Source organism: Drosophila mojavensis, unplaced genomic scaffold, assembly GCF_018153725.1.
Source record: "Drosophila mojavensis isolate 15081-1352.22 unplaced genomic scaffold, ASM1815372v1 contig_19, whole genome shotgun sequence".
Taxonomy (NCBI): Eukaryota; Metazoa; Arthropoda; class Insecta; order Diptera; family Drosophilidae; genus Drosophila; species Drosophila mojavensis.
In genome coordinates this window covers 3988354-4003985 of record NW_025318726.1, presented here as the reverse complement: position 1 = coordinate 4003985, position 15632 = coordinate 3988354, and the positions used below count along the sequence as shown (strand labels likewise).

General features: G+C 37.9%; 2 protein-coding genes across 2 annotated transcripts in view; both read right to left on the bottom strand.

The window, feature by feature from the left end:
• Positions 1–6: 6 nt before the first annotated feature.
• LOC6572141 (plancitoxin-1) lies at positions 7–2838 on the bottom strand. The gene is made up of 2 exons (XM_001998257.4): positions 2687–2838; positions 7–1042 (listed from the first exon to the last, which is right to left on the bottom strand). The coding sequence occupies exons 1-2, from the start codon at positions 2788–2790 to the stop codon at positions 55–57; spliced, it is 1092 nt and encodes a 363-aa protein (XP_001998293.1). The 5' UTR covers positions 2791–2838; the 3' UTR covers positions 7–54.
• A 7896-nt stretch (positions 2839–10734) lies between these two features.
• Positions 10735–15632, bottom strand: part of LOC6572143 (protein couch potato) — a 66878-nt gene continuing 61980 nt past the window's right edge. The window contains 5 exon segments of the mRNA XM_044007707.1: positions 10735–10816; positions 13448–14076; positions 14188–14225; positions 14652–15040; positions 15133–15335. Coding sequence (XP_043863642.1) covers positions 10790–10816; positions 13448–14076; positions 14188–14225; positions 14652–15040; positions 15133–15335 — 1286 coding nt within the window. The 3' untranslated portion in view covers positions 10735–10789.

Here is a 15632-nt window from a genome sequence, read left to right as displayed (position 1 = left end):
ATTGCGTTTTAGCTTGGTCTCAGATAAAAACTTTTATTCCGCAATTTCAGATTTTCAGTTACACTTTTCGTAGTTGGCCACGAGCTTTCGATAGAGATCCGATACCCGGGAGCTCTTGTGACAGACGGTGCCGCCGCCGCGATGTTGCTGCGTTTCTTGCCTGTTGATGTCGCCAATGCAGATCCAGTCGCCGCCGCCGATGCGCCAGCGGTGCAGCTTGATGCCCGACTCCTCGGAGACGGCCCACTTGGAGTGGTCGCCGGTGGTCTTGAACTCCACGCGGAAGTCCGCATTGGCGATGTCCTGGACGTTGAACACCTTGTTGGCCTTGTCGCAGGAGTCGGGCAGGTTGCCAGCGCCGTCGCGCCAGGCCTCCACGAAGAGGTTGACGCCCAGGGCGGGAGCCACCAGGTCGCTGTAGAGCTCGATGTCGGCGCGCGCACTCTTGCCAAAGAGCCGGAACTGCTTGCCGCCCAGAGTGCGCAGCTCCACTTCCTTCTGGAAGGGCGCCTCGGTGCGCCATTGCCGCTTCAAGGCGCGCTCCAAGCTGGGGAACGTCTCGGCGGTCTTCAGCAGGGGATTGCGCTCGTAGTAGAAGTGCGGCTCATTGTAGACCAGCAGCTCGCCCACCTTCTCCACGCCCTCGGCATCCAGCGTCACGCAGAGCAGGCTCTGGCCGTAGTGCTCGCCCGTGGTGGGGTAGCTGTAGTCCGGCACCGTGGGGTACTTGGGCACCGAGTGCACCAGCCACATGCCAGTCGTCCCATCCGTGGCAACCACGCCCTTCGCATGGCCCCCAGTGGCGGACACCGTTCCATTGGGGTACTCGTCGTTGTAGGCTGCCAGCAGCACCCGCTGCTGGTCCGCGTAGAGCGGCTTCAGGGTCTGCGCCGGCAGCGAGTTAGCGTCGCTAATCCGCCGGCCCGACAGCTGCCAGTTGTCGTAGCTGTCGCTGGTCACATACATATACCTCAGCCCACTCACGTCCTGCCCGCTCTGCCCTCCGGCCGAGTAGTGCTTGGGCAGCTTGTACATGTACCACCTGTTGGAAATTGGAGTTAAGTGTGCATATATTATTTGGTTGGTATTTTTGTTGTCTTTGCACTTAGCACTTAAGTATTCCTGCAGATCTGATAAACATTATCAATCAAATTAATAGCTCAACCTGTAGCTGTACCATCTATATCTCTTTATATTCTAGCACAAGTGAGAAAGTTGCTGATGGACGTTATGGAATGTTATTTATGTTTAAATATATGGGTATATCCATATATTACAATATAAATATATATGCAAAGGCTAGAAATATAATTTGTGGCAAATCATTAACTTCTTAGTTAAACTTGTCGTTTCTTACCAAATTACTATAGAAGACTTACGGATTTACCATGGCTCCATTGGCTTATACCTACATTTTGGGAGTGCTTTGACTTTCGCTCTAAAACTGTGGAAATTACCACCATATCTTTGTCAATATAAGTGTGCCTTCCTTCTTACACCAAAAAGAGTATTTCCCATGTCGGGAAAACCTTATCATTTTAAGGTTACGTGGATCAAGTCTCTAGCGGATAGATGGATGGACAACAACACGGATACTGCTACAACCAATATTCCCATTTTACTTTCTTGAGAGAGTATTGAAACTGGAGCTGGGGCTGCAGAATAAGTTCTCGTCGGTCGGTTTCGCTTGGAGAACTCCTAATTGTAGTTCACAGATTTAGTGGAGCATTACGTTTTTATTTTGGTTAGGCTTGACTCGTCTTATAAAGTGTTAACAGTTTTTAGCCATGCCCACATGACAAATGGAGAGCTACAGTCTTTTTTGCAAATAAGGTGCCATTATCTGAGGCACTATTGACGCTTCAGATATTTAGTTGTTTTCAAAATAATGTATTATTCAGTCGGCAGTTTCTGTGTGAAACTTTGTGACTTGTTTTATTGTTTTGTTTGCAACGGCCCATTAAGTCGCACTTCGGAAAACTGTGTTGATTGTGCAGAGTAAATAGTAGATTGTGTCTTGCTGACGTTATGTTCGGGAACGTGACGCATCCTATGTCAGCTAAGTGGGCTATCGGTGGAACTGGAAGCGTGGTAAAAATAAACGTACATAGAATGCATCTATTCGCCATATGAATATAGGAATAAATTCAAATATCTCCTGTTTATAGTCGCTACCCTGAACCTAGACCGAATCACTCTCACAGCTTGTATCTATCATATGTATCCGACTGACAGACAGAGCAGACGCAAAAGAGACGAACAGATAGACTAACATAGATAGATCGATTCAATGTGTCTACGTTAGTGTACCAAAGATTGAAAGAACCTATCCTTTATTAAAGAACATATTCGATAGTGACTTATCGAAAATGTTGAGCTTTAGCTCTTCCGTTTCAAATTCATTTTATATTTTGGAACTATTCTATTTTAATCATACGGTTATGAACTGGATTGTCTGCGTCTCATGTTGCAAAAAGAATGAACTGATTGATTGATTGACTCATTCCGCCAATTCCATCAGTGGAGATCAGTCCATAGCCGGCAATCTGTTTTTTCACTTGTTCTTTCCATTATTTTCTTTTATATTATTATTCGTTGCTTATTCCACTCAGAGCACAGTTGAAATAGGCCTTATCCTTTACCACATGTCAGATATTCTCTTTTTATTGTTCGCTCAAACACCTACCAGTCCACATCGTGTCCCTTTTCGTCCTTGCAGGATACTTTGTTGTCGGCCAGACAGGCCTGGAGCGTGGCAGCTGCACATAGCAGCGAGCAAATCAAGCGCATTTTAGAACCGTCTCGTCGCGAAGTACGAACTCTACTGAATCAGACGAGCTGAGCGAGCTCACACATCGACTACAGGTTGACCAAAACCTCTCATATATCTGCTAACAGGGTGTTTTATTTCGGGTTGCCTGCATTCCCTTTATGCAGTATTCCTTCCGGGCAGGTAGGAGCCTTTGCGCAGGTAGCTAAGATGACCAAGACTGTCTATCGCATATGGCGGGTTTTTTCTTTTTTTTTGCCTCGCTGACCCTGTACAGCAAACACTGTTGTATGTGTGACCCGTTTAGCCGAGCTCTGTGTACTTTGCTTATCAGCAGAGCTCGCGAACTCGGGGCAAAGCCAGCATCTGTGTTAGGCTTACGGCTGTAGTTGCAAATCATTTCAAGGGGATTTCGCACTCGAGTTCCTCCTAATTCCTCCGACAGACGTCTCTGTCATCAGCGATAAGCCGAATCAGTATTTTGCACCGAGCAAAATTATAAATTAATTCTATATAGCTAAAATTAATTTGATTTAATATTGTCTTTTAAGTGCTGACGCGGACTTCAACACATGCTGATTATTCATTTCAATATCATTTATACATATATACATATATACATGCATAGGTAAGCTGGAAAGCAAGCAGAAACAGCTGCTCTCAATCCTCATCAAATGACTTACCAATGGTTTATATTCAGCTTTAATCAATAGTTAATATTCCTTGACAACGTTCATCAAGTATACGAACTAGCTAATGTATGCTCTATAAAAAAATATAAATATTAGAAGGTATTTTAGAATTTTTAAGTAATATATGTATTATGTATGTATCCCCAGTCCTAAGGCAAATTATTGACTCTAAAGAGCATATATTATATAATATCCAATCGTTAATTCAGTTTTCAAATAAAGCCTTACCTTTTATGGTATCTCATAATTGCCAATTTGATCATTATATTATAATGACTTATCTCTTATTGTAAGTTTCGATCGCAAGTTTCATCTAAAAATAAAATCCCTGTTGATTCGAAATTTATTTTTTAGCCTTGTCAAATGAAAATCTCGACAAAACGACGAAAGTCGGTGCAAGTGGGGAGTTGAAATGTATAGAATACTTTCGCATAAATGCATCTTCTTTCGAGAGTTTTGATGTAGCATTTCGAGATTTACATTTGGGAAAAAAGGAAATATTTATAGGGCTACATAAATGTATCTTTTCAAAGTACTTACACCTATAAAACAAAATGATTTTATCTGTGGTCTGCAATAAACTTAAAGATCACCCTCCTAAGCCAACAACTTTTTTCTATGAAGCAGAGAGCTTTTATTACAATAAAAATGAAATCAAGAAGCCCTTGCTTTTCTTCAAGTACAGACGAGTCAAGTAAATCGATTAAATGTTACACTCTTGAAATATAATCGAAATAAATCGAAAAAAGCTGATCTCTAAGCCATTTCGAATTATCGGAACTAGATCTTATTATTATTATTCCATCGTAGTGCCATATTTCTGTTGAAATTATGTTTCAAAGTATTCCCTGTGCTACCTGTTAAGTATTTACAGCTTGTCTCTCTTCCCCTCTGTCTATTGCTGTTTGCTCTAACCCAAGGAAATCAATTTTTTTTTTTTACAATTACACAAAACAATTGTTAAAGTTTTTATTCATTATTTGTATTACATATTATTATTTGTTACTGCTGCTGTTGTTGTTGTTGTTGCTACCGTTTGCAGTTCGCACTGCCAAGACCCTGTTTTGGTTTGGTTTAACTTTGCATTTTCTCATTTTATCTCTGGGTCTGTGCGCATCGCTCTGATGATTAAATGGGGTAGGGGAGAATTATCAAATTGTATAATTTGTTTGTGTGTTTGCTTGTATGTTATTTTGTTTTCTGCTGTTTATTTATATTTTCGTAGTACAATAATAAGTTTCTGATATTACGATAATGTAATTAAAATAAGTTGCATTTCATCCTAATCGCTGCTTGCGGCTTCTTGTTCGCTCGTGAATAATGTGAGAATGTTCACGATCAACTCTTGATTCTTGATTCTGCCGATTCAATTCAATTGGTTTCATATCGTTTCGTTTCTTCGCTCTTCTGGTAACTGCCAATCGAGTTCTGTTAGTTTCTTATCTTTGGTTTCTTTCGTATGCAACAACACACATTTTATAAACTCACAAATACAATATTTTTGCTAAATACTTATGTATGTTTTTTTTTTGTCTTTTTTTTTCTTTCTTTTTAGTTTACTTTTAATATAGTAGTTAATAATTTATTAATATATTGTATGCATTTTGTTTATTTGGTTTACTTTGAAATATATATAAAGAACAAGGCTGATATTCATATTTTTGTTTTTGTTTTTCTGTTTATGTAAGTTTTTAATAATATTTAGCTAATTTTTGTCTTAGCTTTCGCTTTTTTCTTTTGTATATGTCTTTTTTTTTTTTTTTTTTTGTTTTTTACAATACTAGCAAAAGGGTCTTTGTATTAAAATGAAGATTTGTCAAATGTTTCGCAAAATTTTAAATAAATGAGCCTCAAAATAGACAAAAATGTTGCCATTTCTTGTAGTTGTAGTTAGTATTATATTGAATTGTATTTGTTATTATATTATTTATTATTATGATGATAAAAGTTGACGCTATATGCAATTAAATATTGCACGCACTTTATATATATATGAATTTTATTATATATATATATATACTTCTTCCGTTTTTAATTTGAAAATTGCTGCGCATAATTTGTTGCTTCTTTTATATATATATATACTATATATATGTACGCACTTATATAGTTGGTTGTATTTTATTTTATATCGGGCACGAGTTTGATATGTTTTCAATTAAAGTTTAAGTGTTTTGCATTTCACTTGCTCTTTGCTTAACTTGTGTTTTCTTCCTTAATCGCTTTTCCATTGATATTTTCAATATTCAATATCCAATTTGATCTACTTATATGCCTATACGTATGCTTGTATATGCCTGTATATATATATTTATATATAAACATATTTGTGTATGCGTGTATATGTATGTGTATATTTGTATACGAGTATATTGAATGTATGTAGATAGTATTCATATATATATATATATACGTATATATATATAATTCAACTGTCCAGCTCGCAATTGGAAATGTTATAAACAAAATTTACAATCTTTTCCATATCAATTTCTATTTGAATACATATTACATATTTCCCAGTTTTCTAATTGTTTGCAGGGCTTCAAATATATGTATATATTTATATATATGTAGCTGTATTTGCTGTTGTATGCCTTTAGTTGTATAGTTCTTGCAAAAAATTTCACTAATTTAAAATTCGTTTCTTGAAGGTTTTATGCGCATCTCTTCATGGAAGGAAAATAAAAAGTGCAAAGTGAAAAGTGAAAGGGACAAAATAAATAAATCAATGTAAATGAAACAAAGGGTTTTAGTTTTTTATTTTTTGTTTGTTTAACGAACATAATGAATTTATTAAGCATAATTAATACCGTCAATTAAAAAAGGCTAAATAATCGCTACATATAAACGCAAGTACGAAAAGATAGTGTGTATATATAAAGCATATAGACAAATGGTATACAATGGTATATTAAGAACTTAAGCATTAGTTGGTTACAAAACAAGTCGGTTTAGTTATCCGTCAGCAGGCAAACATAAGGCAATCGATATCGAATATGCAGGTATACAGGACAGTTCTATGTATGATTAACCCCTCTCGAGATGCGCGAAACGTAAAGTACAATACTTGTATATATGTATATACATACATGTATAGCTAAGAGCTAATACAATAATAAATACAAATTTGGTTTGCCATTGCTGCTGCTGCCTTTCTTTTTATGTAAGTCGTATGTATTCGTATTCTATTACTAATTGCCCATAGATGCGTAAAACACACGTAGTCTCTATTATATTGTTATCAATTGTTATTTCTGTTTTTTTTTTTTTTTTTTTTTTTTTTGGTAACTGCCTTTTTACGCTTACACTGTTAAAAATGTTTAAAAACCACATCAAAACATATCGTTTTTAACTTTAAGTTTCATACTTTTTGTAAAACTTGTTTTCCCATTTCTTTTTGTTTTTGTTTTTATTTTTGTTTCTCTATCTGGTAAACCTTTCATCTTGCTGATATGTATCTGTTGTAGTTGCATGTAGGTTTATATATATAAATAATAATGTTCGTTTGTTTCAAAAATGTATTCATATTTTCATATAATGTTCCCATAATTCATATTGTTAGTTTAGTTTAGTTTAGCTTATCATTACAAACTAGTTTCATTATGCATTAGATATTCCCATTCAAAAGTGTTCGCTCTACTTTTGCATGCACTCCAATTGCATCAATTGTTGTTCAGCTGTTTGAAATCGCACGAAATGTCGGTTAGGAGAATGTTCTTTTAATTTGTTATGTTTTGTTTTGAAAGCAGCTAATGTGGCAATGTCTCATGTCTTTATCATCGGTTGTCTACATTGTTATAGATACAGATGCGTGAGCTAAGCTAAATGAGAACATGATTTGGTTGGGTAGGACGCGTTTCTTCCAGAGATGCTGGCCTATCGTTTTCTCCATTGCACAACATTCACACACTCACGTACGCACACTCACACATGCACAGCATCTTATATTATGAATAAGAATGCATTTACATTGCTTTTCCTCGCTCAAAGAATATCTCTTATTCTCAAGCTTAAAAATTAATTTCGAAAATATTTTTTATATTAGCATAGCTTCTAATCCACTTTGTTTCCTTTGGGTAAACATTCTTCTGCTTGTTTTTTATTTAATTTAATTATGTGCTTAGTGGTAGTTGTAAATATTTTTCGTTTTTTATTAATTTTATTTTTATTTTATTTTTTTTTTTTTGGTTGTTTGTTCTTTATTTTCATTAAAGGCGCAATTTTATGATATGCATTAGTATTAATATATAATTAAACTTGTTCACTTAAAACTATTTTTTTTTTAACTGTATGTATAATGTGTGTGTGTGTGTGTGTGTGTGTGTGTCGTCTGACCAACGCGCCTGAATGCTGCGATCAATGTTAGCTGATGTTAGCTGTTGTTAATGACAAAGATGATGCTAATGACAATGAGGATCATGATGATGATCGGCAAGAGGAAAGCAAGAAATGTAATTGGACGGAATATGCTTTTACATTTGACTAAAGTCAATTGAAATTATACATATACGAAATAAATTTCAATATTCAAGTTAATTAAACGAGGATTAGACAAAATTTTCAAAATTTTCTTAGATTTTGTTTTCTTGATATCCAATTATGCCAATTATTATTGCCATAATATATTTAACATATTTTTTCTTTCTTTTGTTTTGTGTTTTCTTTGCTTTAACAAACATTTTGAATATGCCTTTGGTATGTCTAGTTGTTTTTTTTTTTTTTTTTTTATCTTAACAAAATATTTAATAGATTTTTATGCTTATTTTATTTTGTTTCAAGTTGATTACTTTGATGTTGGTTTGCTTAAGAAATGTTGGGAATGGTTAACGTAAACGATTTTATGTTATTTAGTAAGGACAACTTTGGTAAATATAAAAATTTAATTTAAATATATGTATATATATTAATATATTTTAAATAATGAATGTATGCTTATACAATTGAGAGAAAATAACCATTTCGAATAAACAAATTGTTTTGCGTTTTCAAATTTTTAAGCGCGCCGCTTGATCTTGTAATTAGCTACTTAAAAGCCTATGTCTTGCCTTCTGCTGTATGTTTTTGTTGTTTGTTGTTTTTAGAATTATTTTTGCTTGCTAACATTGCTTTAGCATAAGTGTACTTGTAGTTGTTTCGTTTAGTTACAATAGATATAAGTAGTTGCTGAACCGCAGCAACTGTCGCTACGTAAGATGATATGTTAACGATTTCACTCGCAAATATGTATAGAGAGAGTACGAGTAATCATATAAGTTGTTTGTGTTGTTGGTTGTTTGTTGCCTGCTGCTTGCTGCTTGCTGTTTGCTGCTTGCTGTTTGCATGTGCTTTTCTGCCTAGAGAGAAATCTACATCTGTGGCGTTACCCCACTGCCTGCTGTTCATTGGTTTGCGCAAGAGATGTGTGTGTCTTGATTGTTCTAGCATTTGTTGAAATTGAGTTTAGGAATTCACGTTGTTGCTCTTGCCGCTGATGATGAGGTGCCAGCAGCACGAGCTTATCAATTTTCTAGTCTTTAGGGTGGAGCTGAGAGCCTTTGCAGAAATTTCATTCATTCTTTTTCGTTTGGGCGGAAAGTGTGTCGAGAGTGTTTTTTGAATTTGTTTTAGGCCAGCCTCAGAGCCAGTTCCCGGCTGCCCTGGCTGGCAGATAGTTGTACATATATACATGCATATGCCTAAGTATGTGTTTGGAGAGTCTTAACAGCGCATTCAAACTCAATGCCGTATCGAATTCACAATGGATAAGTACGTATAAGTACGTTATTATAACAAATAAATTTGGAAACCAGCGTTCAGTTGTTCTCAGTGTAAATTTCACTTTCTTCTTCAATGACGACTTCGACTAGTTCTCGTTGTTGAATTGTTAGCTACTCAATTACTTTATCGTATTTGGTTTTCCGTTTAACAGTTCGAAATTGTATTACTAGAGTCAAGATATTAATTCAATGCATATACATACATACACAAACATACAGATGTATTACTTATTTGCTTTTAATTTATTTGCATATTTCATTATCGATTTCATTTCTTTTTGTTTTTCTTTGTCTTTTAATAAGTCTAGAAAGAGAGCTATTTAAAGGGCACATTCGGTTAAGCTATAATTATATTTTTTCCTCATTTATTATTATTTATTTATCTGTATCTTGTTTTCTTTTCCCTTAACTTGTTATTATGCTTTAAAAAGATCTTTTTCATACTGATCAAAATGTTTTAAAAAATGCTCGTAACTTGTAATGTCTCAATTCCATTCTTCAATGTGTTTGAAAGTATCTGAATAAATAAATAGAAATGAAATAAAGGAGAGTTAAGGGTCATCCCATGATCTCTGCAAGATCCAAAAAGCAAAAGCAAATAATGCAAACTATCAGAACAACCATAGTTAAAAATCTTTCAAAAATCGTTTACATATATGTAAATATATATATACATACATAGTTTTGTATATCTATTGGGGCAAAATTAACTGTTGAGATTAAGCTCTCTCAATCTAATCTGATCTATTGTTTTTCTTTTTTTTTTTTTTATTTATATTTTTTGTTGTATATTTTACTACAAGGGTCTCTTTTGCTGCATTTCATTTTATTTGTATTATAATTGTTTTTTCTTTTTTTAATTTATTTATTTTTATTTTTTGGTACCTATAATTTTTGCATACATTTCATCGGCCTGTCAAAAATTTCACTAAACTGGGTTAGGCTTGCCATATAAACAAATATATATATATGTATATATATCATTTAATATTTTTTTGTTTAATTTTTTTTTTTTTTTTTTGTATTTTTTTTATATTATTTTTCTGTTGAATATACTACAACTAAAGTTTTGCCTCCTTTGCATGAATCCGTCACATGCGGAGCTTCACTGCTCTATGCCGGGCGGAGAGGGAAATCCGCTCAAACTCAAAATGTGCGCCTGTCGCTGCGGACCGTCGCACCACCGCACCACTCAGGCGGCAATGTGCGTTGTCGCTGGCAGCAAGTACGAGTAGATGTGGTGCTGCAGCGGCTGCGGCTGGTGGTGGTGCTGCTGAAGGTTTTGGTAGTGGGTCAGCGGCGTTGGTGGTGCGGGCGGTGCATTGGCGCTGCCGGGTCAGGTCGCTGTCGGCGTCATCAAGAACTGCTGCTGCTGATGGTGGTGGTGCTGGTGATGATGGTGATGATGATGATGCGGCTGGTGGCTCTGATGGAAATGCTGATGTTGTTGATGATGTGCCTGCTGCTGCTGTTGTTGTTGCTGCTGCTGTTGTTGTTGCTGCTGCTGTTGTTGTTGCTGCTGCTGCTGCTGCTGCTGCATTTCACGCTCTAGTTTCTTAGCGAGCAAATCATGCCTTGATTCCATACCCGCTCCTCTGCAAGTAGTTTGGTAGAACAGTTGGCGTTGTAAGTGGCTGTCAGTGAGGTTTGACACTGGGATTTGTGCATTCAGTGATTTGGATAGTTCTTAAAGCGTTACACATTAAATGGACTCGACATGCATGGCTGCCTGGCTGTGTGTGTGCGTGTGTATGCATGTGTGTCTGTGTGTGTGGCACACATGCACACACATAGCCTTCAGCTACTATTTTATGGCCGAACCGCTATAAGAATCATTCTTTATTTGTAAACAGCATGCAAAGAAACAAAGATTCGCACAGCAGCTCCAAGCAGCAGTTCCTTGAAGCCCCTTCCATGCCTCTGGTGGCTAAGCAATTTTTTACGATGTTGCTGGCTTCTTCGCCTTCACTACTAACCCCAAACACAAAGCCCCTAGCTTTACGCACTACCGAAACGAAAACGAGAAGCTCTCGCAGCTTGTAAACCGCTTTAAATTGATTTCGAGTCAGCAGCCAACCCCAAACAGCAGCGAAACTTACTAAAATCGAACTGCAAACATTTTATCCCCATAAACTTTTTGCAACTTGGCTGCAAATAAATTTCAAGAAATCAATTAAAAAGCAATACAAATTTGCATATTTGCTTTGAGCTTCGACTCATGGCTGTATCTGATTCAGACTCACATCAAAGTATGTCGCATGTCTGTTGGCCACAGAGCTTCAAATTGGATGTGGAATATTTCTAGTTTTATTTCAGTTAGGGTAACCTTATTTCATATGCTGGTATTCTCTTGTATTACATGTCTGTTATTTAGGTCCTTCACTTTCTGTTGCTCAACTGTTGCTTACTTGTAATCAACCCATATTTTATTACTGAATCTACTATTGTTATTATAATATTATTATTATTTGTTTCGAGAGGAAATATATCTTTCATGGAAGTCCTATTCTTTTTAAATTTGCTCATATATAGTAGGTTTGTCTGAAGACTCGAACTTCCGTCGTAATAACCAAACGAACGCTATAGATAAATTATCTGAGAATATAGAGCTCTAAACTAGGAAAGTCCGATTATTATATAGATAAATTGTATGAGAATATAGAGCTCTAAATTGGGAAAGTCCGATCTTTAAATTCTTTTAGATCAGAATTGAAGAATCTAACTTTTCTAATTCTTAGCTATATATATTTGGCTCTCTTTAAAATATATATATTCTTGGCTCTCTTTAAAATTGATTTTCATTAGCTATGCTTCAAGAAAGATCTTTAAGATCTACAATATTTACTCGAATTTTGTCTACTTCGATTATATTAATCATTCGTTCATTTTCCACTTAACTCACTACATTTCAATACTCATGAAATATTATCGATATTATTATTATATTTTTTATTATATTCTATTAAATATTATTTGAATCATTCTTCCTATGTATTCAGCTATATTTGTTAAGATACTCGCGTCTGATATATAGAACTCCTTCCCATGCCCGTCTCCACTAACCTTAGAACTCCTTGTAAATTCTATTCACAATCATAAACGAATGAATTCTTTCGCTGCTTTCGTTTCATAGTCTAGCGATTTTTATGTTTTAAACTACTTTTCTTTAGCGTAATGTACGACGCATCGTGGGTGGCCGCACATAATTCAGGGCGTGGCTGTGTGTGTTTCGCATTTTGTATAAAGTTTGCATGCTCTGGTTGTTGTTGTTGTTGTTGCTGCTGTATTTATTTGCTGTTCCTACGGTTGTTGCTACTGTTTGTGATCACGAAAATTGAAAAAGTGAATTTATGCGTTCTCTTAGCATTTAAAATAAGTGCAGCAAGCAGCATACATACTATTTATGTGTGTGTCTGTCAGTGTGTGTATGTGTGTGTGTGTGTGTGTGCTCAGCTTAAGGTGAACAAAATGTTGTTGTTGCGGCTAAGCGGAAGCTTGCATTTAAAACTCGAGATGGCCATATAAAATGCAGGAGTAGCATGTAGAGTGTGTGTGTGTGTGTGTGTGTGTAGCATAAAGTCAAGTGCTAGAAGGTGGCCATAAATCGTTCCACGTGTATGTATATGTGTGTGTGTGGGTGGGTGGGTGTAGTTGGGTCTTTATGCTGGCCATATATGTTTGTTATAATTTGTATTTAAATGCCTGCCTGGTCGCAATTTTTGCTGTTGCTGCTGCTGTTGCTGCTGCTGTTGTTGCTGTTGCTGTTGCTGTGTTGCTGCTGTTGCCATGCAAAGTAAACGAGCCGAGCTAAACAATAACAATTTGCAATTTCATAAATAGTTAATTGGCTTCGCCTTTTTTCGGGCAGGTTGCATACAATTTGCTTATGATATATGGTGCTTGAGTTTGGAGGCATAAAGGTCGTGAGTTATGGGCAGAACCCTTTGCGTGTGAGAGTGGGTTTGCATTAAATATTTCAAGAGCTTAGAGACTATATAAAAGCGGGCTTAAGAATTGCTGAGCGATAGTTAAGTGTGTGGGTTGTGCGTGAGACAGAGAGAGAGAGAAAGAGAGTTAGACAGAGAGAGAGAGAGAGAGAGAGAGAGTGTGAGAGTGAGCTAGCAACTACATAAACGAAATTACTTTTACTTTTAGGTTTACTTTTAGGTTTCATTGAATGCTGTTTGGTGGGTTTACTTTTTGTTTCTTATTTATCATATACATACGTCTCTAAAGAGATGATTTTGGTGGTGCTGATTTGGATGAAGTTGGTGGTGCTGTAGTGAGTTAACAACAACGCTAGTGGTGCTGGTGCTGGTGCAGCCTGCAGTTGGCTGTACTTGTAGTGGTTGCTGCTGTTGTTGTTGTTGTTGTTGCTGTAGCTGCTGCTGCTGCTGCTGCTGCTGTTGCATTTGCTGTAGCTGAAACTGTTGCTGCTGTTGCTGTTGCTGTTGTTGGGCCGATGCCTGTGCCGCGACGAGCATATTGGCATTCGCAACATGCCCCAAATCCAAGCCGCCATTCAATAAAAATAGTTGTTGCTGTTGTGCTGCTGCGGCTGCTGCGGCTGCTGCTGCTGCTGCTGCTGCTGCTGGTGGCTTGCCATTCATTAGCGGCAGCGGCAGCGACAGCTCGTTTAGCATCTTGGTCTTGGCGTATTCGATGCGTATGCAGCCGCGATCTGAGCTGAGCAAGTACTTGCCCTGCAGCTGATGCATGGCCTGCGCAGCACTCGGAGCATCGTTGAATTCAATAAAGGCTACCGGATGCTGCTGCTGCTGCTGGCCAGAATTGGTGTTGCTGTTGCTGCTGCTGCTGCTGGTATTGCAATTTGTGGCTGCTGCTGCTGCTGCTGCTGTTGACAATTGGCGGTTCACAGTTGCAGTGTGGAAAGTTGAAGTTGGTGTTGGAGAAGGCAGAGTTGAAGACAAAGTTGGAGGCATAGAAGTTGTGATATTGTGCGTACCTTTTGTGTGCATTCGGAGGCGACAAAAGCCAGGCATACTGTGCATATATATGTTAACGTATTTTGAGTGGCATATACGATATATGTGTATACACACAAAGTGTATATATAGGTGTGTAGGTAGTAGTCGGTTATCGATAGTTCATGTATAATACAAGTGATGGGCAACAAACGACAAACCAAAGAGAGAACGCAAAAGAGATGCTGATTAGTCTTTGCGATTAGTTAGAGTTGAGAAAAAATTTATGGTGCAGTTGGTGGTTAGGTGGTTGTGGTGGTTGTGGTGGCTTTGGTGGGTTTAGTGGTTTGTTTAGGTGGCTGCTGTGGTTAACAATGTGGTGCAGTTTTCGCTCAACAACTCAAACTTTGTGACGTGTTTACTTGTGTATATCGGTATATCGCTTAACGTTTCTGGCTTAGCTTATATCGATAAATGTTAATCAGAGTTGAACTCATTCATTTACCTAGAGAACACCTCCTTCAGCTCGTGCTCGGACACGAACTGACCCAAGTTGGCTACGAACAGCGTCGAGCAGGGCGCATTGGCGGCTATTTGTGGGTTGGCTGGATGCGCGGCATTGTTGGTGGAGCCGGCGGGGCTAGCCAGAGCGGGACTGGATAAAAAATGATGATGTGATGCGGCCGCAGCGGCGGCGGCGGCGGCTGCAGCGGCTGCTGCTGCTGGGTTGCCTGCAGCCCCTTGTGGCGCCGCAGCGGCAGCAGCAGCGGCGGCTGCTGCACTAGCAGCACCACCGGCGCCACCGCCGCCAGCGGCCAAGTGCGCCATGGCCGCCTGCTGGCTGGGATGTAAAGCGGTTGCAGTTGTCTGATGATGTGGCATTGTCATTTGAGTCTGCAACACGCAACAATTAATAATGTTTGTGTGTGTCTGGGTGTGTGAGGGTGTGTGGGTGTGTGGGTGTGTGGCGCTGCGCCTTTACTCACTTGATGCATAGGCTGCTCCATTACTTTGTCTGTATTTAGTCAGAGATAGGAGCGTACGGGCACCTGCGGATGCAGTGCCGGATGCACGAGTGTTGCATGCTGCAAGGCAGCGGCACCGGGCAGCTCAGCGGCGGCGGCGGCTGAATACGCTAACGGATGATGCCATAGCTCGGGTCCGCCCGGAAAGAATGGCCCGCCCAGATCTATGAGAAAACGGAATAGAAAACGAGACAAAGAGAAAGTGGGAGAGAGAAAAAGAAAGAGAGGGAAGCGAGAAGTCAGTTGAGCGCCAGCTTGTAAATTTTTATAATTTCACATTAGGTTAAAAATGTTGTTCTAATTTTCGATTCTTATTGATTTGTAAAAAAGTGAACAAAATAAAATACCGAAAATACTGTTTGTTTTCAAGTTCGTTGCCTAAGTTATTCGTTTCATTGCATATGAAAAATGTTTGCACATCTTCTGGACTAGAATCTTTAAGCAAGTTTCAATCAATATGA